We start from the raw sequence: 24,349 nt of genomic DNA, 5'->3' as shown, positions 1-24,349 counted from the left end.
GCTTCACACTCTGGGAAGCTCTTCCAGGCAAGGTTTCCTTCTGGAGAGGAAGCTGGATTTTCTTTGTCTTTTCCTTAACTGCCTTTGGGTAATGCCATTTCATGCATCAAGACAGGCTCTTGTTAAGCAGGAACCTTTGATAAACAGTGAAATGCTCTTTGTTAAATCTGCATAACTCGGTGGACAATTGTAATTTTCACTTGTACATTTGAGATAAGATCTGTGTGACATTGACTGTTGTTAAGACATTGTATAGCATTGGAGGAGCAAGTAAAAAGGACAATAATTATGCTTCCCTAAGCCCCCAAAAGACTTTTGGATTGGGGACATGGACACCCTGGCTGACAGTTGCTTAGCAATGTCTTCTTTGAATTCTTTGAGTACCCCAAAATGTGGTTCATCTGATCTGTAGGACTTGAATTCATTAAAGGCAATGAGGCACTCTCTTACTGTCTCTGTTTGTCCTGAGTGTCAATTTCCCCTTGGCCATTTTTCTTCTGATATCTGGCAAGGAAAAGGGAAGCGAGATAAAAACCGAGCCCCTCTGCCTTCTCTCTCTGGTCTGTTGTCATCAGATGCTCCGTAGTGGAGGGTTCTGTCCTTTCTTGGATCCTTGTCTTCCTCCCCAATAGGAAAAACAAGAACAAATTCTGCCTCTTTTGTTGTCCCTAACTTAGCCCTCTCCAACTTCTTTTATAACTATTTTCACGGTTGGGTTGGGTTCTTAGTCATTCCATTTCTTCCATCCTCAGTATGTAAACACCAGGTGGCGCTGATGAGCTTAGCCCACAGAGCAGTCAATCATCTATTGAGCCTGGGAACAACTGGGCATGCTCCTCCACCCCGACTTCCCATCCCTTCCTTTGTTGCTGAGGCTTCTTTAGTCCATGGTGCCCTTCAAAGGCATGATCTCCAGGCTTCCAGTACAAAAGAAAGAAATGAAGGCTATTTTTCACTGCTGCTGCTCACATGTATAGGATGTGTAAGGACTCTCTGAACCTGGGGCTTGTTCTCATTCTCCTTCAGATAAACTAGTGACTCTCCTAATACTTAGCCAGAAATCTCACTCTGGATCTTTGAATTAATAGTAATAACCTCACAATGTTAGAGATTTCCTCCGAGATTTCCACTCAGTCATCCTCCTTCAAATTGTGTCCAGTATTAATTAGTGCACACATTTTAATAGCTAACCATGGATTTTAAGCATAAAGATTGAAGCAAACAGAGACAAAAGAAACCTCCAAAAACCTGGAACAGTGTAGTCAGCCATGGAGCAACAACATCATTACTGCATTTCAGGAGTTTATTTCTTTCAAAGGGAACTTTGTTTTTCAGAAGATGCGGGTGAATTAACTCCTAGCTCTATCTTGTGCTTTGGCACTCCTTGAGCACAGCACATATTATCAGATCTTTCCTTTACTCTATCTGGCAAAGTAAACTAAGATATGTGTCACTAGGGAGTAGTAGACTGAGATTTTTTTTTGGCTTAAATTCAAGAAAGACATAGTTGAATTTTTGGGGTGTTTTTCCCACTTTAAAATTTCTGAATTTAACAAACATGAAATAAAATAAAATGAGTACTTCTACAGAATAGAACAAAAAGAAAGGGTTGTAAGCAAAATGGTGGATTTCTATTATGTACAGCTTGCATCTCTTTTTAAATATATAATAAATTAAACATGTTACTTTCAAAATTATCCTACTTACCTGTGATTCCTTCGGGCCTTCTTTCTGTTCTCTTTTGTGCATTTCAAAAAACCGGTTTTAATGCATTAAGCCCTTTTTTTGTTTTCTTTTTCTTGTTTGCAACCCTGTCCCTAGCTCCTGTCCCTCCCGGTTACCCCATCAACCCAATTGAGAAAAAAAGAGATACAAACCCTTGTAACAAATATATGTAATCTAAAAACAACCAGTATGTATTGTCAAGCAAAACAAATTCCTACATTGCTTATGTTAACTTGAGTCCATTCTCTCTTTGTCAGAAGGTGGGTAACACGCTTCATCACCAGTTGTCTGGAATCACAGTTGGTTAGAGTTCTTAAGTCTTTCAAAATTGCATTGGTCAGATTTCTTACATCTTTCAAAATTGTCTTTATAGTGTTATAGTGTTATATATAAATTGTTTTCCTGGTCCTGCTCATTTTACCATGCATCAGTTCACATAAGTCTTTCCAGGTTTCTCTGAAACCATCCCTTTTTTCATTTCTTCTAGCACAAAAATATTTTATTACATTCATATATCAGAATTTGTTTAGCCATTCTTTAGTTGATGGACATTCCCTTAGCTATACCAAAGAGAGCTACTTATAAATATTTTTGTACATATGGGACTTTTTTCTCTTTCTTTGAACTCTTTGTGTTGTAGCCCAAAAAAGTGATAGCTATAGTGCTATCATGGGGTCAAAGGGTATGCACAAGTTAGTGACTTGGGAGGCATAGTTTCAAATTGCTTTCCAGAGTGATTGGAACAATTCACAACTCCATCAGCAATGCCTTTTTCCTTGCAGTACATCCAATAATCATTATTTCCTTTTTGGGGTTCTACTTTTCCAACTTGCTGTGTGTGTAGTAGAACTTCACAGTTGTGTTCATTTGCTTTTTCTAATTGTTAGTAATTTGGAGCATTTTTAATATGCTTGTTGATAGCTTAGATGTTTTCTTTGGAAAACTGCTTGTTCATATCCCTTCACCACTTACTTGTTAGGGAATGGCTCTCGTTTTTATAAATTTGAATCAGTTCCCTATATATCTTGGATATGAGACCTTTCTCCAAGAAACTTTCTGCAAAGATTTTTTTTTCTCAGTTACCTGAGGAAAGGTATATTTGATGCAGAGTAGATTCATTTGCAAGATTTTTCTTGGGACACTGAAATTTAGTCTGTGCTAAGATTGTCATTTTTATCCCCCAACCCTAGATCAAAGCTGAATTGAAGCAGGCCCAGAAGAAACTATTAGATAGCACAAGTATGTGTTCTTCCATCACAGCAGACTGGGAAGGTAGTCAACAGAAAGTAAGAGAGCTTGAACAAGAAATACTTAAACAATCTGAGAATATTCAATCACAGAACAATTTATGTGAAAAACTTGCTCAAGAGAAAACCAGAGTGGCTTATGCAGAGAAAAAGGTAAGTATGACCATTGACATTTGGCCCTTTCCAATACCTAGGTCCTGGAAACTATCACTGAAATCCTCTTTCTCAAGATTCTGGTAATTGTGAAGGTCATACCACGACTCAAATCAATTCTGGGTATTTGCAGGAAAAAAGATACTTAGGATCTGACCTCTTCTTCATCTCCCCATACTCCACAGCTTCTAGATTCTGAGTGGGTTTTCCTTTCTCCCTCCCCCCCACCCCTATAGTGTGAATTTAAAGGGAAGGGGTAGGATCTCTTAAAGCCACAATGTGACCTTCATGGGATCACAGAATGTCATAGGTGGAAGGGTCCTCAGTTGCCATCTTGTCTAGCCCATACATGAAAAAGAAGTCCCCTCTTCAACACCTCAGACAAGTGATTGTAACCGCTCCTTGAAGACCTTGGATGTGGAAGGATCCGCTATGCCAAGGCGGTCCATGTAGATAGGTGTAATTGTCAGGAAGTTTTCCCTGCCTCAGGCCTCAACTTTCTGCTCTGTAGCTTCTCTCCATTGCTCCTAGATCTGCCCTGGGTGGCTTAGTAAAATGAGTCTGGTGTGTCAACCATCTGACAGACCTTCTTACAGATTGAAGAGTCAGACTGTCCCAAAGCTATCCCTTCATGTGTTTTGTTTTGCACTTTCACTTTGAAAAATATTTTTTCAAGTATACTGTAGTCAGCCACCAGACTGAGAGTGAAAGGAGCCTCAAGCTCAGGTAGAGCCCCAACCTTCAGGAGCTCTGTGACCTTGGACAAATTGCTTAAACTCTCCGGAAGAATCTTAATTTATTCATCTGAAATTTGTACCACCTGTATCATAGGGTTGGTTGTTAGATAAGTACTATGTATCAAAGGCTTTAATCTCACCTCAAACATTTACTAGCGAAGTGGGAATAATAATACCCGCAAGGTTGTTGAAGATCAAATAAAATAATATATGTAAGAGTCTTTGCAAGCCTTAATGTTCTATCTATATAAATGTCAGCTATTATTATTTACAATAATTATATTAAAATTTAGATATAGTGCCCCCAGGTGGTTGAAGTATGCCACAGTAATATGTTCCAAACTAGAAACCAGTTCTTTGACTAAGATTGAAAGGTTTAGTTCTCTATTCAAGTCCACCCAGATTTCATCATGAATTTTCTACAATTTATATTAAATATATATATACATATATTAGAAGAGCTTGATTTAAACAAACGTGAAACATCAAGCAGATAACATTTATAGGTTCAGTCAACAAGCATTTACTAAGCATCTACTATGTGCTGGGCATTGTACTAAATTGGGGATACCAAGAAAGGTAAAAAAAAAACCAAAACAATCTTTGCTGTCAAGAAGCTCACAATCTAATGGGGGAGACAACACACAACTATATACAAAGAAAGATGTAAGTAGAGGATAGTCTGAGAGGGAAGGCACAAAGCCTAAGGAGGATCAGAAAGGGCTTTTCTTAGAAGGTGGAACTTTAGCTGAGACCTACAGGAAGCCAGGGAAGCTGGAGGTGGAGATAACAAGGAGAGCGTTCCAAGCATAGGAGACAGCCAGTATAATTGCCAGGAGTCAAGAGACAGTGTTTTGTGCAGGGAACAGGCAGGAGGCCAGTGTCACTAGCTTGCAGAGCACCTAGAGAGGACTAAGGCCTGAGAAGGCTGGAAAGGTAGAAAGGTTAGTAAACATTTATTAAGTAAGTTCTACTGCTAGGCACCATGCTAAGTGCTGACGCTACAAATAGAGAACAGACAGTCCGTGCCCTCGAGGAAACCACAATCTAAAGGGGGAGACAATACTTCAAAGGGAGGGTAGCTAGGTGGAGAGAGGGCTGGCCTGCTCCACGAGGAAGCATGAATCCCAAAGCTGGTTCGATCTTGAAGGATGATGAGCCTCCTGAGGGCCAGATGGAGAAGTCTGAAGGAATGGAGAAGACTGGGAAATGACAGGTTGGAAAGCTAAGCAGCACTGGAGGTTAACGGGACATGCAGTTTGAGATGTCCAGAAGACAGCTGGAGATGTAAAACTGGAAGTCAGGAGAGATGCTGCTGTTGTTGTTTGGCTGTTTCAGTCATGTCCAACTCTTTGTGACCCCATTTAAGGCTTTCTTGGCAGAGACACTGGAGTGGTTTGCCATTTTTTTCTCTAGCTCATTTTACAGATGAGGAACTGAGGCAAAAAGGATGAAGTGACTTGCCCAGGGTCACACAGCTACTAAGTGTCTGAATCCAAATTTGAATTCAGGAAAAGTCTTCCTGCCTCCAGGGCCTGCACTCTACCCGCTGTGCCACCCGGCTGCCCAGGAGAGAAGTTAGGGCTGGATAAGTAGATCTGAGAGTCATCTGCATAGAAATGATCATTGAAACCTTGGGAGCTGATGAAATGAAATGGTATATCAAAAGAAGAGAAAAGCCCAAGACAGAGCCGGCTTGACATGAACAAAGGTCCAGTAAAGGCAACAGAGAAGGAGCAGTCAGACAGAAGAAAAACCAGGAGAGAGCAGGAAACCCAGAGAGGATAGTGTCAGAGGCTACAGAGAGGTGAAGAGGGGTGAGGGGCAAGAAAAGGCCAGGAAATGTGGCAATTAAGAGACTACTGTCACTTTGGAGAGAGCAGTTTTGTTTGAATGATGAGACTGGCAGCCAGTGGGTAGGGAGTTAAGAAGAGAGTGAAAGGAAAGGGAGCCAAGCAGCATTGTTTCCAGCAACACTTAAAGGTAACTAAATGATATAGTGGAGACAGTACCAGGCATAGAAGCAGGAAGACTGCTTCAAACCCAACTCCTACACTTAAAAGCTATGTATCACCCTCTTTTAGCCTTGGTTTCCACAGATACGTAATAGGGATAAAAATGGCACCTACCTGGTAGGGCTGTTATGAGAAAGAAATGAGCAAGTACAAATAAATTACTTTATAAATTTCAAAATGATCTATCACGTTATCCGTATTAGCTAATATTAATGTTACTATTTAAACCCCAAGACACAATTAGCTCTCTTTCTTACCAAAAACTGATATCATGCCTAGACTTGTACATGTTTATCAAATAAAGGTTTTAAAGCAAAATTAATAAAAAGTGTTTTAAAGACATTGTAGTCAGTCTTCAAAACATCCATGACATCCAGAGTAGGAGTTGCTGGTACCTAATTTGAGACAATACCAAATATTTTCTTTTTTAAAATGTTTTATTGTATTTTTGTTTATTTTGTTAAATATTTCTTTTCTTACTAGAATATAAACTTTTTGAAGCATTTTAAATTTTTTTTTATTTTCAGTTCCCAGTTCTCTCCCTCCCTCCACCCCCTCTTCCACCTATTGAGAAGGCAAGAAATGATGCCCATTATACATATTAAGTCAGGCAAAACACATTTCCATATTACACATGTTATGAAAAATAAAAAGCAAGAAAAAATAAAGTGAAAACCAATATGCTTCCATCTGCAGAGTTTATCAGCTCCCTCTCTGGAGTTGGAGAGCATTTTTCATCACAACTCCTTTGGAATTGTTATGGATCATTGTATTGATCAGAGGAGCTAAGTCTTTGATAGTTCATCATCGTTATAATATTGATCTTATTGTGTATAATGTTCTCTTGGCTCTTCTCATTTCACTTTGTATCGGCTCATATAGCACTACCCAGGCTTCTCTGAAACCATCCTCTTCCTCATTTCTTACAACACAGTTGTATTCCAATCGCACTAATATACCACAGCTTGTCCCCCTATTCCTTCCAAATGCTTTCTCATCAGTGCAGAGTGTAGAGAATTCTGAACTAACTTCTGGATTTCCAGCTACGCTTGACGTTAGGCCAGAGTGCACAACAATACTGTTTGTCTCAGGGTTTGTCCAGGATTTGTCTGATTTAAAAGCAGTTTGCAATCTTCTGAGTGTTACTTTCTCATCATTTTCTACTCAAGGTCTTGGAACTCCAGGAGAAGTTAGAAGCTGCAAATGAGTCTTGTACCAAAACCTGCATTTTAGATAAAAAGCAGCTTGAAGAAGAGGTAAAAGAAGCAAGAAAAAATGAGACCAAACTAAAAATGCACTATGAGGAAGAACAACAGAAGAGGTAATAGGAACAACAATTGTCATTTTCTATAAGGAGGAGAGATTGCATTCTAGGAAGTAGATGTCTGGTACCATTAACATAACATTAGAAAGACTTGTGGACCATCCCTAAGTTAATCTACACATTCATTGTAACTCAATTGTCTGAAACTTGCAATATTTTTTTACCAGGTTTGCTTCCTAAGTGCCCCCACAGAGGCCCACTATCCCAAATAGAACTGAGCTATAGCAATAACAATTAGGATTTCTTTTAATTTTTATGGGTAAACGCGTTCATCCGGGAACTTTGGCTGCAGGAACACCTCTCTACCCTGCTGCAGTCACAGTCTGTAAAAGAGAATTCCTCTTCCCTTAGCCTCCTCCATCTCTTCCTCTACTGTCAGAGGTCATTGCGAATTATTTGCCCCAACTCATGCGCACCCCAACTCATGGGCACCCCAACTCATGGGCGCCCCAACTCATGGGTGCCCCAAATCATGTGTGCCCCAACTCATGGGCGCCCCAACTCATGGGTGCCCCAACTCATATGCACCCCAACTCATGTGCACCCCAACTCATGGGTGCCCCAACTCATGTGCGCCCCAACTCATGCGCTAGGATCAGGCTCAGAAAGAGGGACAACCAGAGTCATGAGATGGGAGGTGAGTATTCTGATGGAAGCTCCCCAGAGTTGTGGGTGGGGATAGAAGAGGTTAGGAATGGCAACATGGTCTTGCCTTGGTGGAGAATGGGGAGAAGAAGAGATAATCTAAAAAGTCTATGAGATGAGATTGCTAATGAAATTGTATGGGAGATTACAGGAGGTAGGATGGGGGTCAGCTCTCTGGTGAGGGTCAGTGGTATGAAGAATAGAAATACAAGTTATCTCTGGCAAGTAAGCATATGGGAAGAATTAGGGGTGGTTGGAAGGCATTATTCATTGAGAGATTAGAGGATTTGCTTTCACTAAACCATCTTGGGTGGCTATTAGTATATGAGTAATGTTTACAAGTCATTTGTTAAAATATTTGTATTTGTTTGTAATTATGTAGCCCCATTCATCTTAGACCCATAGGCTATAAATTGCGATAGCAGATGAAATAGTGAGCACTGGGTGGCGTAGTGGATGGATAGTGTGCTCGGCCTAGAGTCGGGACGATCTAGATTTAATCTGGCCTCAGACACTTACTAGCTGTGCGACCCTGATCAAGTCACTTAACCCTGTTTGCCTCAGTTTTCTCATTTGTAAAATGAGCTAGAGAAGGAAGTGACAAACCACTCCAGTATCTTTGCCAAGAAAACCCCAAAGGGAGTCACAATGAATCAGACACGACTGAAGTGACTGAGCAACATATGAGATAGTAATCTCCCAAACTTGCATAAAACAAAATTCATATTATTCATGATGTTTTATACTTATCCAATGTTTTCCTTTAAAGGGGTTCATTGTACCTTGGACCATCTCAATCACTCTACAAATGTTATTTTAATAAGATATATTGATGGCTAAGTATATTGCAATGTTCAGCTACAGAGAGAGAATGATAATGGCTTATATCTGGGCCTGCTGCTTTCTAAAATGTTGATCCAGTAGAACAGGTCTTTGGTCTAGAGCTGTGCTGGTAGATGTTTAATAATTGGCTGACTGAGAAAAAAAGTACACATGACACATTTCTATGTTTAATCTTCATTATTAACATTTTCTCCATCACTTTTTTAATTGAAGAAAATCAAAGAAACCAAATGAAACCCTGATTTGTAGCTTTGCTGATTTCCAAGATGTTAATGCTCACACTGAAAGTTTAGCAATCAGCTCTTACTCTAGCATGCCTCTGCCTTGGTCCTACAGAATGTTCAATTCTAGACAAGTCGCCATTATGATGGTTAGCTTCCTTGCATTTTCATAGTTGTCATACTTTATTAAATTCCTCTGACAAAGATAAACATATTTTCATGTAGGATTTTATGATTCAGCCAAATGGAGCAAATCATGCCAGGAAGTTGCTATTATTTTTGTAAAATAGTATAACTTCTGATTTATGAACCAGAATTTGTTCATTGATTATTATGGACTATCTCAGCACATCGTATATCAGTTATTTTCTGAAATGTTCTTTGGCTATAATTCAAAATTTTTGAGTTCTCATTGAGTGTTGTCCTTGATATAGTTAGCATATAGGTCACCGACTTGCAATTTAACACAGACCAAAGTCTTGCTCTTTTTACCAGACAATGAGAATAGAACCACATGGAAGAAAGAACCAGTGGTAGTGGAGAATAGTTCAGATTTGGACAGTTAGGTAACAGATAGAGTGCCTAGCCAGGAGTAAGGAAGACTCATCTTCATAAGTTCAAATCTGGTCTCAGACACTTCCTAGTTATGTGAACCTGGGCTATGATTTAACCCTGATTGCCTCAGTTCCTTATCTGTAAAATGAGCTGGAAAAGGAACTGGCAAACCACTCCAGTATCTTTAGCAAGAAAATCCCAAATGGGGTCACAAAGATTCAGACATGACTGAAAATGACTCATCAACAACAAAGCACAGAAGTAGGAGGAGTAGAGATGGGAGGGAACCAAAGCAGTACATTGTATTTACAAACCTGCTGTTTGCAAATAGAAGCAGAGACATTGGAGAGGTAGAGTATACACAGGCTTACCAAGCCAGCTAGAAGTCTCTCACAAATATTGCTATGAGACTCTTGTTTTGGGGGAATGGGAAACCTATTTGCCCACTCTAGATACCTGTGCCCCACGTCTGTGAATGAGTTATATAGTCATAGTTACTTTATCATCATCATAATGCTTTAACCTACCCACAGGAAACTACTAGATCAAAATATAGACGAACTGCAACAACACATACAATATTTACATGCTAAAGAGTCTCTTATGGAACAGTCTAATTGTAAGCAACAACTTAAGATTGAACAACAAGAGGCCCAACTTCAGATGTTAGGAGATGAAAAGAAAAGATCTGATGAGGTAAGAGTAAAAAGAGAATGCCTTTCCTTGCTTTTGCATTTCTTGAAGACTTAAACTCTGATGAAATATGGAAATCAATAGAAGATTAATAACATTATCCTTTAGGTCATATCCAACATCTATCCTATATTCTGCAAGTAATAATGTACTATCACATATAAAAATGGTGTCATTAGCCCCTTGGCAATGGGACATTTCCTCTGAATTGTTTTTCTTATAGAGTGAATGAGTCCATTAAAGTCTTCCTCAATTGCATTATCATGGTGTGGCAGTGACTTTGGGTTCTCAAAGGCTATGACAATGGAGTACAAGCTCCGTCAGAACTGGAAGGGTTTCCCAGTGGTGTTTCTTGTCCAATGACTGGCCTAGCTAAGTTCAGAGAGGCTCATCACCAAGCTGGTGATGAAGTTTGAGTCACAGTAACTTGCAAAAACCATCTGTTAAGGTACAGAGGGGTTGTGATCTGTGCTGGTTGAGGGAGCATCTACACTAATGAAATCATGGATTCCTGAGGAAGGTCATGGTTTGCAGTGAGTCATTGACATGATTTCACTTGATTCCTCCTTCGTGTCCAGTGCCCCAACAGTTAAGGTCCTTTGTCTTCTGTTCTCTTCCAATATAGCCTCCCTTATCTTTCTTTTTAAACTCCTCCACACTTATATGTGTGTGTGTATAGAGAGATGTGGATGTGGATATAGATATGGATATATAGATATAGATACAGATATAGATATGGATATGGATGTAGATATGGATATAGATGTAGATATAGATATGGATATGGATATGGATATGGATAAACATAGAGATCTCACCAGATTGGGTCATTTGTCTTTTGTCTACCATACCACCTTCATTTCTTCCTTCTCTTTGTGGCTACATAACTTACTTTGAATGAGCCCTGTTGGCCATTGTTTGATATTGTTCTCCTCTTCCTCTGTGCTTCCTCTTTATAGTTTAGTTTATCATTTAAATATCTTAATGATCTATGTAAGTAACCATTAGGATTAATTTTTACCAAATAATTTTCTTAAGTTCTGTGTACAAAATTCTTCTGTTTTCCAGCAAGTTAAGAACAATCAGGAACTTTCGGAGAAGCTGTCTGTGTTACAACAAGAGAATGATTCTTTAAGACAAGAATATAGACAATTTTTGAAGCAGCTTGGTGTCCTTATGAGGTAAATAAGAGGCAGCAGGATGCAATGTAAAGATGATCCACTCAACTAGAAGTCAGAAGACCTGAGTTCATGTCCAGGTTCCCCCACTTCTTAGTTGCAAATCATTTTGCTCTGTTTTCTCTATAAAATGTGAATGATGATATATTATCTATTTCACAAAGTTATTATGAAGATTGAATCAAAAGAGATTTTAAAGGTGTAAAACACTATATAAATGTAAGGTATTATTATAAATTCATAGAATTAGGAGTTCAAAAATATCTTAGAGAACATCTCACAAGATCCCATTATTTTACAGAAAAGGAAATTGATAAATAATTGTAGCATTAATAATAATTCCAGTAATAAATCCAGAATCATAATTCATCCAGAAAGCAGATCTATGTTAAATCTAACTCATAGAATAATTGTTTTGGGCTAAGTAAGAAGGGATATATATCCCTTCCAATATTCAATTAAAAACTGTTATGGGGCATTCAGATTGTCAGATCTGAGAGCTGGTGCTTCCACCTCTGTCTGGACTTCACCCTATAGTTATGTGTTTGCCCCGTGATACTTTTACCTCACTACTGTTTGTTTTTCTCTGGGGCAGGAACTCTTCCTGAGTCCATTTAGACTCTATCAGTAGTTATTTCAAAGACTAACCAGTCTCTGCTTGTCTCCTTAGCTAGAAATATGGTCTCCTTTTCTCCTTTCCCAGTGTCTGGGCAAAGCCTCTTCCAGGGCTTTCAGTTTTTATTCCTTTCTGGGTCAGAAGAAACCTCTCTCTACTTTTTGGCCATCTGTCCTACTGTACTCCCCTACTCCAGGGGATCTCTGGTTTCATCGTGGTGGGTATTCCCACCAACAATGGAGATCACACCTCATCTACGGTTGTCCTTAACTCTTTCCATAAGTTTGCTGCAGGGGGCCTTCCTCAGGTTCTTTTAGCATCACAAGAAGATCAGTAGAGAATAGAGGCCATCTAAGAGATCTCTCATTTTTACTACATGACCAGTCTTTTTTTTTCCAGTCATACATTTCTTTCATCCTTTACTCTGTTTCTATGTAATTCCTTTTTGTAATATGTTGCAAATACATACTTCACACCTTCTCTGTATTTCCTTACTGTCCTTTATTCTATGATCAGTATTCCAAGGAAGAATCATGTTATTTAAAACTTGAGGTCATTAGAAAAGCTTTACAGTTTCCCAAAGGCAAGTCAGCTCACTGTTCTCTTCCTCTTCAATGTTTGGCTCAGGTCACTGTTCATTTGCCATGTCTGTCCACGTATAAATATAGAGTGACAAGTTTACAGATACGTGTACATATGGATATGTAGCTAGAGAGACAGATATGCCCTCTAGGCTGTCTATCCAGCTGCACATGATAGTTTGGATAGTTGGTATTCTTCATCCACTTGATTTTTTTCTTCCTTAGTTAAGCCAAACTACTGTATGTGGGATCTCCTTAGGATTTTCTGCAGTGTTCCAGGGTTTGATACAACAAATCTAATGTCATCTACAAACAGGAGCATCTAGCAGGACAAGCTAAACTCACCATCCCTTTGACTCTGCATTGGCTCTTCTCCATGCTAATAGGAAACATCTTTGACAGGCATATGTTTCCCTGTCTTATGCTTCATTTGATAGTAATAATCAGAAAGTTGTCATACAGCTGCTTCTACAGTAGAGGAGATAACATATGTAATAATCATTGCAAGCTATGAAAGCATATACAAATGTCAGCCATGAATGCTATCATTATTGTTGCTTATATCTTTCCAGGAATCTGAACTACTTTTGACATGTGTAGGAGACTCCTTATTGTAGAGGAGCCTTTAAGGTGTCATTTTACTCTGCAAAATATGTTTTTTATAGTCAGCAAACAGTAAGCATAGTGGGATCTTGTATTCCCTATTTCAGTTCATTTTTAGTTGGTAAAAATGTCATCTACTGCAGAATATCACTTGCGCAAGATAGCCTTTTCCTTTCTAGCATCCTCATAAAGGATGCCCTTGATATGTATGTAAGTTATTTTCACAAAATTTTATGAAATGAGAATCCGTTATATCGGTAGACCCCCATCGGCTTGCTGATGTGCATCTCCTCTAGGATACTAGGAGGCTGCTTCCAAGAAAATCTTGATGTTATGCAAGGGAAATGCCTTGGAGAGATTGGAGCAGGTATGGATGGTGTCTGGGAAAAGAAGAAAGCAAGCCTTTATTAAGCACCTGTTATGTGTGAGGCACTGTGCAAGGCCCTTTATAAATATTATCCCATTTGGTCCTCACAACAGCCCTGGGAGGGAAGACTCTTATTATCCCTGTTTTACACATATGAGGTATAGAATGTCCATAATATTCCAGTCCTCATAATTCTCACAGAAACAGCTCCCTATTATCCTCCATGTGAATGACACCATCTCGGCAAACTGGTCATGTCTGCACATGCATCAGATCCCCGTTACATTTATAGAGATGAGAAAATAGGTATGAGTTGATACAGTAGTTTTTGAAGTTCTATCGGTTGCCTTTTTTAAAAATACACTTTAATGATGTCTTTTATCTTTACAACATAGTCATTTCCTGACTCTGCCCCCATATTGAACCCTCCTTTGTGACAAAGAAAACCAGTTAAACAAAAACATCTGATACAGAGACTGTATCTGACACCATACCCAATAATGTCTTCATAGTCTCCTACTTTTCTATCATAAGGGAATTTCGTTACTTCTTCTCTGGGAATTTAATGGCTTTTCCATTACTTCAAAAGGAAGTTGCACAAGGGAATTCAATTTCCTTTTAGGGATCTTTTCATTCACGTCATTGTAGCTATTGTGTATTTTTCATTCTTTTGGCTCTAATTTTGCTCTGCAGATGTTCATACAAATTTTCTCTGAATTCTTCACATTTGTCATTTTTTTACAAATTCATATGCCATAGTTTTTTCAGCCCTTTCCTAGATGATAGACACACATTTATTCTAGTTCTTTGCCACCACAAATTGCTGCTATGAATATTTGGGTGTATATTGGACCCTTATTTTCTATTTCATTTCTTTGACGTCAAAGAGTCTAGACCATTTAATTCATTTCTCTTATAAAATTCCAAACTAAAATCCAGAACAATTGGTCTAATTCACAGCTCTACCAACAATGCATTGGTATTTCTGTCTTCCCATCTGTTGAACTTTTTTTGGTAATAAAAAGGTACAAAATTTTTTCCACACCTTTGCTATCTTCCCTCACCACAAATACTTTGAGAATTGAGCCCTCAGCACCCTCAATATTGTATCATTTACAGCATGGACCTCCTCTACAGAGTTGGCCTCATATCCAGTTGCTTTTCCCTTTTTTGTTTTCCTCTGTGCCAGTTTTCCTTCTTCAAGCAGCACCAGCACATTTGTAATTGTGAAGTTCAATAGAGTACAAATGCTGTAGCCACACTGTTTTTGATGATGAAAAGACTTTGTTATAAAATCTTTTTCTTTTCCATTTTTCATTTGGTGTCCTACTTCTGATTTCATCTTTAAGTGCCTTCAGAGCTACTTTACTTAATTGTAAGTACCATACTTCCTTTGAACTTTAATCCTTCCATTTTCCTCTCTGTTTTATGAAACAGTTTACTTATATTTAACAAATTAATCAATTCTGAGCTATCATTGCCCTTGGCTGCCGAGTCTCTCTATTTAGCAATGATTAAGTTTCTTCACTTAGGCAGTTTTTAGGCTTTTTTGACACCCTCATTTATTTACATTGTATTTATTTGCATTGATTAAATTTCTGTAGGAAATTGTTATGACCATTATTTATATCCTTTCCTCCATTCATTTCCCACTTTCCAGCATCAATTATTTGTTTAAATAGGTCATATGGAAATTATTTTAATTGCATGTCATATATTTTTCTCATTTTTATTCTTTATTCTAGTTTTGTACTAATTTTGATTTTTTGCTATCAGAAGTGATTTAGGAATGATCCACTGTAATGAATCATTTCCTGTCTTTTAAATTGTAATCAGAAGAATGATACATAATGAGGGCATTCTATCCTTCAGGGTGTTCCTTCCAATAATTTTAAGTGAGACAAAAGGTGCTGAGAAAAAGCCTGAAAATCAAAGAATTGTAACCATGGCAAAGTCACCCAATAAAGTAGGAACCAGGAGCTACAACACTGCCAAGGTGGACACTTTCCTTGGAGCACATATGTCATCTGGACATCAGCTTAAGGCACATCAATGTCCGAAACATTGATGTCACATGTACAATAGGTCGAGCATCCCCTTCTGTGGAAATGTTGAAAGAGATGAATAAAGCTGGAATGCATGTTGCTTGTCTAAACATTTCCCCAGAAGTCGTGAGCACCAAGCGGAGATCGTTGCAAATGTACAAAAAACCACAGAGAACTTAATTTCTAAAGCCATTCTTCACCAGCTTATGGCTATAGCACTGAGAACCAAAGGACCAGATACTGGACTCATCATGGGCAGCGGCACAGCTGAAGTGGAGTGGAAGAGGGCAGGACTCTGAAGATCACCATGGACCATGTATGCATGGAGACATGTGATGACAGTATTCCAAAAATATTTATAAAGGGGTGGAAGCTGGCAGCAAAATCTTGGTGGACAATGGCTTCATCTATTTGTAAAGTGAAAAGTTAGTGGTTTCCTTGTGACCGAGGTGGAGAATGGGAAGATTTTGGGCAGCAAGAAGGATGTGAACCCTCCTAGGGCAAGTGCAGACTTGCCTGCAATTTTCTGAGGAGGATTTAAAAGAGTTATATACTGTGGAACAGAACAGATGTGGACACGGTGTTTATATCTTTCCTTTGAAAGGCAGTTGTTGTCATAAAGGTCCTTAGAGAATGAGTAAAAAACATTAATATCACCAGCAAGGTTGAAAGCCATGAAGGAAGTCCGAAGATGCGATGAGATACGGGAAGCCAGTGATAGTGTCATGGTGGCTCTGGAGACCTGGATGTTGTGATCTGTGCAACAAATATCTTTCTTGCTCATACTACAGTCATTAAAAGATGTAATCAAGTTGGAAAATCTGTTATTTGGGCCACTCAGGTACTAGCTAGCATGAGTAAGAAGCCACACCCCGGGGGCAGCCAGGTGGCACAGTGAGTAGAGCACTGGCCCTGCAGTCAGGAGGACCTGAGTTCAAATCTGACCTCAGACACTTGACACACTTACTAGCTGTGTGACCTTGGGCAAGTCACTTAATCCCAATTGCCTTGCCTTCCCCTCTCAGAGAAGGAGAAGGAGAAGAAGCCACCACACCCTGCATGTCCTAAGAGCAGTGATTTGTCCTGGATGGAACTGATTGTGTTATTCTCTCTTGGGAGCCTGCCAAAAAGACTACCAAGTGGAGGCTATGTGAAGCAGCACTTTATTACTGGGGAGGCTTCCATCTTTTACACATAGCTTGTGGGGCTTCACCACCAGCCTCTTAACCAAAAATCCCACTGACACTGCTGCCATGCATGCCATGGAGGCTTCCTTCAAGTGTTACAGTGGGGTTATTGATATCCTCATCAAGTCTGGAAGTCTGCTCTTCAGGCAGCTAGGTACCATCCTTAGACTTCCACCATTGCTTTGACTCATAGTAGCACCCCCAGGTTCATCCATACTGAATATATACTATATTTCCTGCGATGTGTGGGGAGCCCATCTATGAGACCTAGACTGAAGATGTGGAATTCAAAGTTAACTTTGGTATGGAATCTGTAAAAGCTTGTGACTTCTTCAAGAAAAATAACTTGGTCACTGTACAGATCCAGTCTTCCCCAACATTATAGTTGCACTGCCAGTTTCATCCGAGGGCACTTGGCTCTCCACAAAACTACCTTCCTCTCTTCCTTATCCCTGCCTACATCCATTAGGCCAGCAGCTCTTTATAGAGTCCATTCATGGCTGTTGGTGATGTTAGGTTGCTAAAACACCAGAGAAAGATTAGAGTTTCTTCTTAAACTTTGTATTAGAACTTTCTTTCCCTCCCAGCAACCCTTGGTGATATAGAAAGGCAGAACAGCCATGGCTTAGCTTGTGGCCTCAGTGCCCTTTCACCTTCAAATCATCTCTGATAGAAGGGATTAAGATAAATGCATATCAATGTTAGATTTTAAGTTAGTTTGGACATCTTTCTTGAACACAAAGTAAGCAGCATTCTTAGTCTATTTGTGTTCAAGTACCTAGGGTAACTGGATGCCTTCATCTTCCTGACCAGAACACCTTCCCTTTCTCCACTGCCATCATGTCTTGGTCTCACACATTAAGTTAAAACTAAATTGAAATTGCATTTAGCTTTTAAAAACTAATACATCTTGGTGAATAACATGATGGCCTACCTTGCAGTAAAGAAGTAGACAGGCTTCCACATGTAAGGCACTATTTTCCCACTGGAGGGCCTGGGTTATAGAGGGAATTCTGTCTTGACTAAGTCCCTCCTGTCCCAGGCTACAGGCCTCACTACACTCCTTACTACTGCTACCCACCCTCAGCCTCTCATGTTGTGAGTATCTATGTTTCTCCCAGACCTCTTTTCTGTTGTCAATTTTGAAAAAAAAAGAAAAGCAAAAAACAAAAAAAAGAACCACACCTCACACTTTGTTGTGATGGATCTGGCTATAGAACATATCATTTGCCAGTAAACAAAAGCTGAAGCACCAAAGTAATATCAGGTAATATAGTATAAATCTTTTTTGTAGTGGTACTTGATATTTGCCACAAATAATAATTCTTTTATTGAAATATATGTAACATATAGTTAAGAGGCTGCTGTGTAATCAATAAGACTTTGACCTTTCTCATATTTTCCTACATATTTTTCACTTTATTCACCTATTGCCCATCTTTGCAAAAAACATCAATTATCAAATTATATATTGATTTAATTTGATGGGTCTAAGATAGTTATCAGGTGGTACAGTGAATAGCATGCTGGGCCTGAAGTCAGGAAGACTCATCTTCCTGAGTTCAAATCTGGTCTCAAACACTTCCCAGCTGTGTGACCCTGGGCAAGTCACTTCACCCTGTTTGCCTCAGACTCCTCTTCTGTAAAATGGGCCTAATAGTATCTGACAGAGTTATTTTGAGGATCAAATGAGAGAACCTTTGTAAAGTGTTTTGCAAATCTTAAAGTGCTATATAAATCCTAGTTAGCTACTATAAAAGGGAAGAACCCAGGCTTCATTCCTCTGTGTTAGAGCTCTGTTATGGCACTATCATTATTTTTTTTTTTGCCAGTAGCTCTATTCCATGTCTGTACCATATTACTTATTTGCTAAAAGCTTTCCACCTCTCTCTCTTCCTACTGAATCACATTTTTTGCTTTGTTTTGCTGTTTTCTGTTCTAGTTACTACTCCCCAGAAATTGGTGTGAGTCACTTCTAAGGTCTAGGTGTTGTACAGCAGGCCTATTGATTATATGGTATATCTGGTATATACCTGGTAACCAGACTGTCATCTACCAGGGTGTCAGCTCTTCCATGTCTCTAAATCCAGAATCAGTCCACTTTCTCTATACTTTCTGCTGTTGAACATCTGAGTCCCAATCATAATGTCACCCTTCATGCAAAGGGTCTTTTCTAGTACGTTTGGGAATGACTCTTTCTTAGACTACCACATGTCTGAATCTTCTACTCTGGGTTGGCTCACGATGAGTCCGTCCTGTTTATCTCCTCCCTCCTAAATGGCTGGACGGTGTGCTCAACCCCTGGTTAGCAGCTCCCATTAGGTCTTTGGGGAGTTTAGGTAGGCACTCCCACTCTCTTTCCATTTGTTTTTCCTCAAATATAAACCTAATTCTTCTAACTTTAACTGCAAATGGATTAAACAATCCAATAAAGTGGGGGCAAAATGACAGATTGGATAAGAAAATGAAGCCCTACGGTCTGTTGCTTACAAGAAACATATTTAAAAAACAAAGACACAAAAAATAAAACAAGGCATGGGACAAAATTTACTATGCATCAAATGAATCCATAAAAGCAGGACTGACAATCATGCTGACAAAGCAAGAACAAACATTCAAAAAATAGAGAGATAAACAAGGAAACTATATTATGCTTAAAGGAACCATAGTCAACAAACCAGTATCAGTAATAAACTTATATTTGGATGCCTTAGCATCCAAATTCACAAAGGAAACGTCATCTGAACTTCAAGAAGACATACACAGTAACACAATCGTGACAGGAGACGTCAACATCAACTTTGTTTTACTTTTCCCTCTATTCTTCCTGGATAGCTGATCCAGGTTATGCAAATTACCCTGAACTACTTCTCATAGCTCTCCACAACCAAGGAACTAGGGGCAGAGCTGGTGGCTGCTTGAAGATGTGCTGGGACCCAGAGAGGAGAGAGAAGCCCTCCCAACAGGAAGACAGGGACACCTTTGTTGATCCATGGCTGCAGACTGCCAGTTCACTCTCAATCAACATAACCACCAGAGAAATTTTCCTTCGTGTAGAAAGAGCTCCCCAGCTGTCCAGCCCAAAATAGAGTTACAGTTTTGAGTGAGTGCTGACCCACAGACCCCTCCGCAACTTGGTGTAGATTTTCTGGGGGCTTATGCAATAGGGGGTCCTCCAGAGACTGCATATGCAAGTGAGATCAAGTTCAAGTGGTTTAACAACAGTTTTGAAAGGCAAGAGAAGTCACAGAATGGTAATTCTCTGTAGAAGCAATCAGAATCGGTCAAATTCATGAACAGCAAATATTTATTAGGCATACGTAACTGCTGTGCAAAATCCAAAAAGGGTTAGATTTATAAGGGTAGGGAACCTGAAGCCTCAAGGCCACATGTGGCCCTCTAGGTCCTCAAGTGCAGCCCTTTGACTGAATCCAAACTTTGGAACAAATTTGTTCTGTGAAGTTTGGATTCAGTCAAAGGGCTGCATTTGAAGTTTGGATTTGGATGGCGTTTGAGATAGGCTTTAAAGGATAGGTCTGAATTCACCGGGGTGGGGTGGTGGTGGTGGTGAGGAATAGGGAATAGTGTGACAAAGTGCTGAGTGTGTTTGGTGGACAAGACTATCACATTTTGGCTGTATTATGGAATATGTACAAGACCTCTATAAGATGAGGCTAGTTTTAAAGATAAGGTAGCACCATATTATGGAGGGCCTTAATGCCAGGCAGTGACTTGTCCTAAAGGCAGTATGGAGCTACTGAAGACTTTTGGGCAGAGGAGTGGGATGACCGTCCTTTAGCTTTGTGTATAAAAACCTCAGTTATTTTTTAAATCACTTAATGGGGATACCATATAATTCTTCCATGAGCAGCTACTTGGGCATTTTTATAAAGGATTTCTTTTCAGACACTGATTGGAGTAGATGCTCTCTGAGGTCATTTAAGGATCAGGGATCATAAGATTCCATTTTCTGAGTCCCTGCTGAGTTGAAATAAAGTCAGACCTGATTTTTGAGGTGCCCCAGTAGTAATGGTGTGACCCCTTCCCTGTGGTCAGATCATCTCTGTGGTCGTATTTTACTGCATCCAGGGTGACTCTGCCCACACACAAGTCTCTGTCCTTTCTGCTCTTTATGCACACATGGAGGTTACTGAGCACTAAACTCTTTTAGTTCCTATGGTTTAGGCTTTGGTCACTTTCATGGCTCTGTAATTTCCTAGATCAGGCTCCTTCTCTGACTGATAGAGATCAAAACCAACCCCAGCCTTTTCATCCTATGTGATTCTTGTCCATGATTTCCTATGAATAGCTGATCTTTCCAAAGCCTTGAAGGCTTTCCCTTTGTTCTCAACAGTACCACTGTACCCACTCACGTCTTCCATCTGTTATCTCTCATTCCTTGTACCAATTTGTTCTACTTCCTTGTTTGTGTTCCTTGATAAAGGGTTTTCCACTACTTTAGGTACACGTCATTGTTGGGGGTGTGATGTAGACACAGACATCTTCCTATTTCCTTTTAGGTTATTTGTAATTTTTGTTTCTCTAGAGACTCTGCTCTATAATTACCACTCATGTAGCATCACCAGCAGATTAACTGGTATTAAAGACAGGGGCTTTTGCAGCCGTGGGTAGTTTCAATTCAGTCTGATAAACATTCATTAAATGCTTCCTGTGTTGTAGGAGGGTAGGTGCTAGGTGCTAGGAATACAAAAACAAAAAGGAAGCAGTACCTCTCTTCAAGGAGCTTACATTCTACCTACGGTGACAGGTGGGGAGGTGGGAATAATATGAATATAGATAAATAAATACAAGATAATTTGAGAAGGAGAGAACTGCCAAAGAAATCAGAGATGGCTTCACAGAGGAATGATAGCTGAGATGTGCCTTGACAGGAGGTAATAAGAATTCTGCAAGGCAGCATCAAGCAAGGAATACATTCCAGGTAGGGGTGATTGGATCATTGAAAGCTCTGTGTACTTTGCCAAATGAGAAATCAAGGGTCCAACCTTATTGCTTCCTCCTGCTCAATTTTGAGGTCAACCAATTTTCCGTCTTTAACAGTTGTCTAACATACACGTATTGATCGATTGATTTGATGGCCTGCCTGTCCAGCATGTCCAAAACCTGAACAATATTAGTTAGTATTATATTCATTTTGTTTTTCTATTCAGTTTTTTGCATTATTATGATTTCAGCCTTTGTGTAGTGTAGGGGCTTTATTCAATTAGTATCATGTTCTTTACAAATAAAAACATTTAGAGGACCTCAAATCTAATACGCAAAATGAATAAAATGTACACTGGTATTTTGCTTAATATAGAAGAGGCAACCTAGTATAGTAGAAAGAAGACTAACTCTGAAGTCAGAGGACTTGGGTTCAAATCTCACCCATGATACCTACTACTCGTGTGACCTTGGACAAGTCACCTAACCTTCCCAAACCTCAGTTTCTTCATCTAGAAAATTATGGGGTTAGATTAGGTGGCCTCCTTGATCACTTCTACCCCCACATCTTTGCTCCTTTGACGTTTAGAAAAAGTGACAAAGGCCAATTCATTGAAAGAGTATTCAAGCCATTAGAATATCTTTTAGAGGCAGTGAGGGGCAATGAAGAGTTCTGAATTTAAAGTCACAAGGCTTGAGGTTGAATCCTATATATGCTGTATGTGTGACCTTGGGCAAGTCACCTAACTGAGAAGGTTGAACCCTCCAACCCCTAATATGACCCCTAATATTGCTTCCAATAAGTCTATGATTTAGCTGTCTGCTGTAGAACATAATTTGTTGTAAAGGTCTGTCTCAGACCCCATGCAAATGGGTTTTTGCTCCTAAAGCCCCAAAAGGCCATTACTTTATTCAGTTGCAAGGAGTCCAGCATTATAATAGGGTTCCAAGGTACTTAAGAATACACAAAATGTTGCGGTTTCAAAATGAGCTCCACAGATTCATCCACACTAGTAGTTTTATAGGATTATGAGATTTTGGATTTACAATTGGAAGGGACCTTAGAGGTCATCTTGTCCAACTCCTTTATTTTACAAATGAGGAAACTGAGGCACAAAGCAGTTAAGTGACATCACTCAGAGGTAGGAGATGAGAGTTATCCGACTAGTCCTAAGTCAGAACAGGGGTCGAAGTAAGTGGTAGAAACCAGAGATTCTTCAGAATGGCACATCCCAAGCAAACTTTGAACTAACAAAGTGCTTGAACTTTCTGCCCCCAGGGGTTCAATTCCTCATACCATTTTGGGGCAGATGTGAGGGAAGCCAAAGGTCAGTACCTGCCACCAAGATCTCCCGGACAGAAAGATAAAGGCCAATCAAGGAGATGGGTGAGGAAGGGCAAGGTAGATCCTGATATTGTGTTACGGTTATAAACTTGTGTTTATTTCCACAGAAATTATAATGAGAAACACCATCACCATAAAGCCAAGCTTCGGAAAGCCAAGGAACATTTAAGAAATGAAGTAGAACAACGAGATGGAAGGATTAAACAACTTGAAAATGAAGTTGAAAGGATGCAGATACTGATGGAAAAGGTAAGAAGAAAACACAGTGGGTAGCGCCCTGATGGCATGGGTGGTAGGGATAGAGGATTGTGTAGAAGAGAAAAGCTAGTTATTCCATTTATTAGGTGCCTGCTAAGTATCAGCCACTGTGGTAGGCACCAGGGGTACAAAGCCAAAAATGAATTTATCATGGGCTTTATCTTAAATTATATTTAATGTAAATATTCCTGCTGCAGGTCAAGCCCAATAACCCTTATTCTCAGTGGAGATGGAGATCAGGCGATTATTATTCTTTATATAGTTACTTGTCTGTGTCAGATTTCGGTGTTTTCCTCTCTCTAAATAACCACAGCTTTTTTTTTCACTGCCTTCGTGGCTGTCATCCAAGCAATACAGTTGAAACTAAAAAGAGAATAGACTTCAGGAAGCCTATAAAAATCCAATATAGTTTGTCACTGTAAACTATGGCTTAGAACCACAGGTCTAGCCTTACATGGAACAGGTTCAATCTGGGAGTCTTCTCACTACCACACTTCTTTGGCTCATGCCTCCCCTCAGATTTTCCTCTGGGAATAGCAAAATTTGGCTTGTGTCTAGGTTTCCCTGGGGTTAAGGATCCTTCTTTCTAAAGAGCTCCTGGATCTACACAGACCATATGTACCCGTGAAAGGAAAAATAGTCTGAATTTGCTCCTCTGCATCATGACTCTGTCCCTTGTTGCTTCATGGCTCCTAACTTCTATATAATCCAGGACATCTTCTGTTTGGTCAAGGAACTCGTCTGTTCTACACTCCTGTCTCAAGTTCCTGCAGTTCCTGGCCGTGCAGGTATACAGGCCTCCGCTCTGGGGATCCAAGTCCATATCTCCGCATAATCTTTCTTCTGTCTTTGTCTTGATGTTGAACTTTTGCTCTGAGTCTCCTCTTTGTTCCCTCCATTTCAAGGCTAAGTACAAGGTACAGATCTTCATTGTCCTCCCTCCTCCTTACCTTCCCTAGTACCACATCTCCTTCCAAAGATATTTGAACTGACCCTGAATTAATCGGTCATCCTCAGCGTGGTGTCCTGGGTGACTCAGGACACCAGTTCATAGTAAGAGTTTCATT

General features: G+C 39.6%; 1 protein-coding gene across 1 annotated transcript in view; it reads left to right on the top strand.

Moving 5' to 3' along the window:
* CCDC30 (coiled-coil domain containing 30) overlaps positions 1 to 24,349 on the top strand; it is a 145,632-nt gene that overhangs the window by 92,799 nt on the left and 28,484 nt on the right. The window contains 5 exon segments of the mRNA XM_036745742.1: positions 2,916 to 3,125; positions 7,047 to 7,198; positions 9,999 to 10,161; positions 11,227 to 11,339; positions 23,132 to 23,273. Of these exon segments, the coding sequence (XP_036601637.1) occupies positions 2,916 to 3,125; positions 7,047 to 7,198; positions 9,999 to 10,161; positions 11,227 to 11,339; positions 23,132 to 23,273 (780 nt within the window).

This window comes from Trichosurus vulpecula, chromosome 2 (genome assembly GCF_011100635.1).
Source record: "Trichosurus vulpecula isolate mTriVul1 chromosome 2, mTriVul1.pri, whole genome shotgun sequence".
Lineage (NCBI taxonomy): Eukaryota > Metazoa > Chordata > Mammalia > Diprotodontia > Phalangeridae > Trichosurus > Trichosurus vulpecula.
The sequence above is the reverse complement of the archived record's forward strand: the minus strand, read 5'-3'. Positions and strand labels throughout refer to the sequence as shown.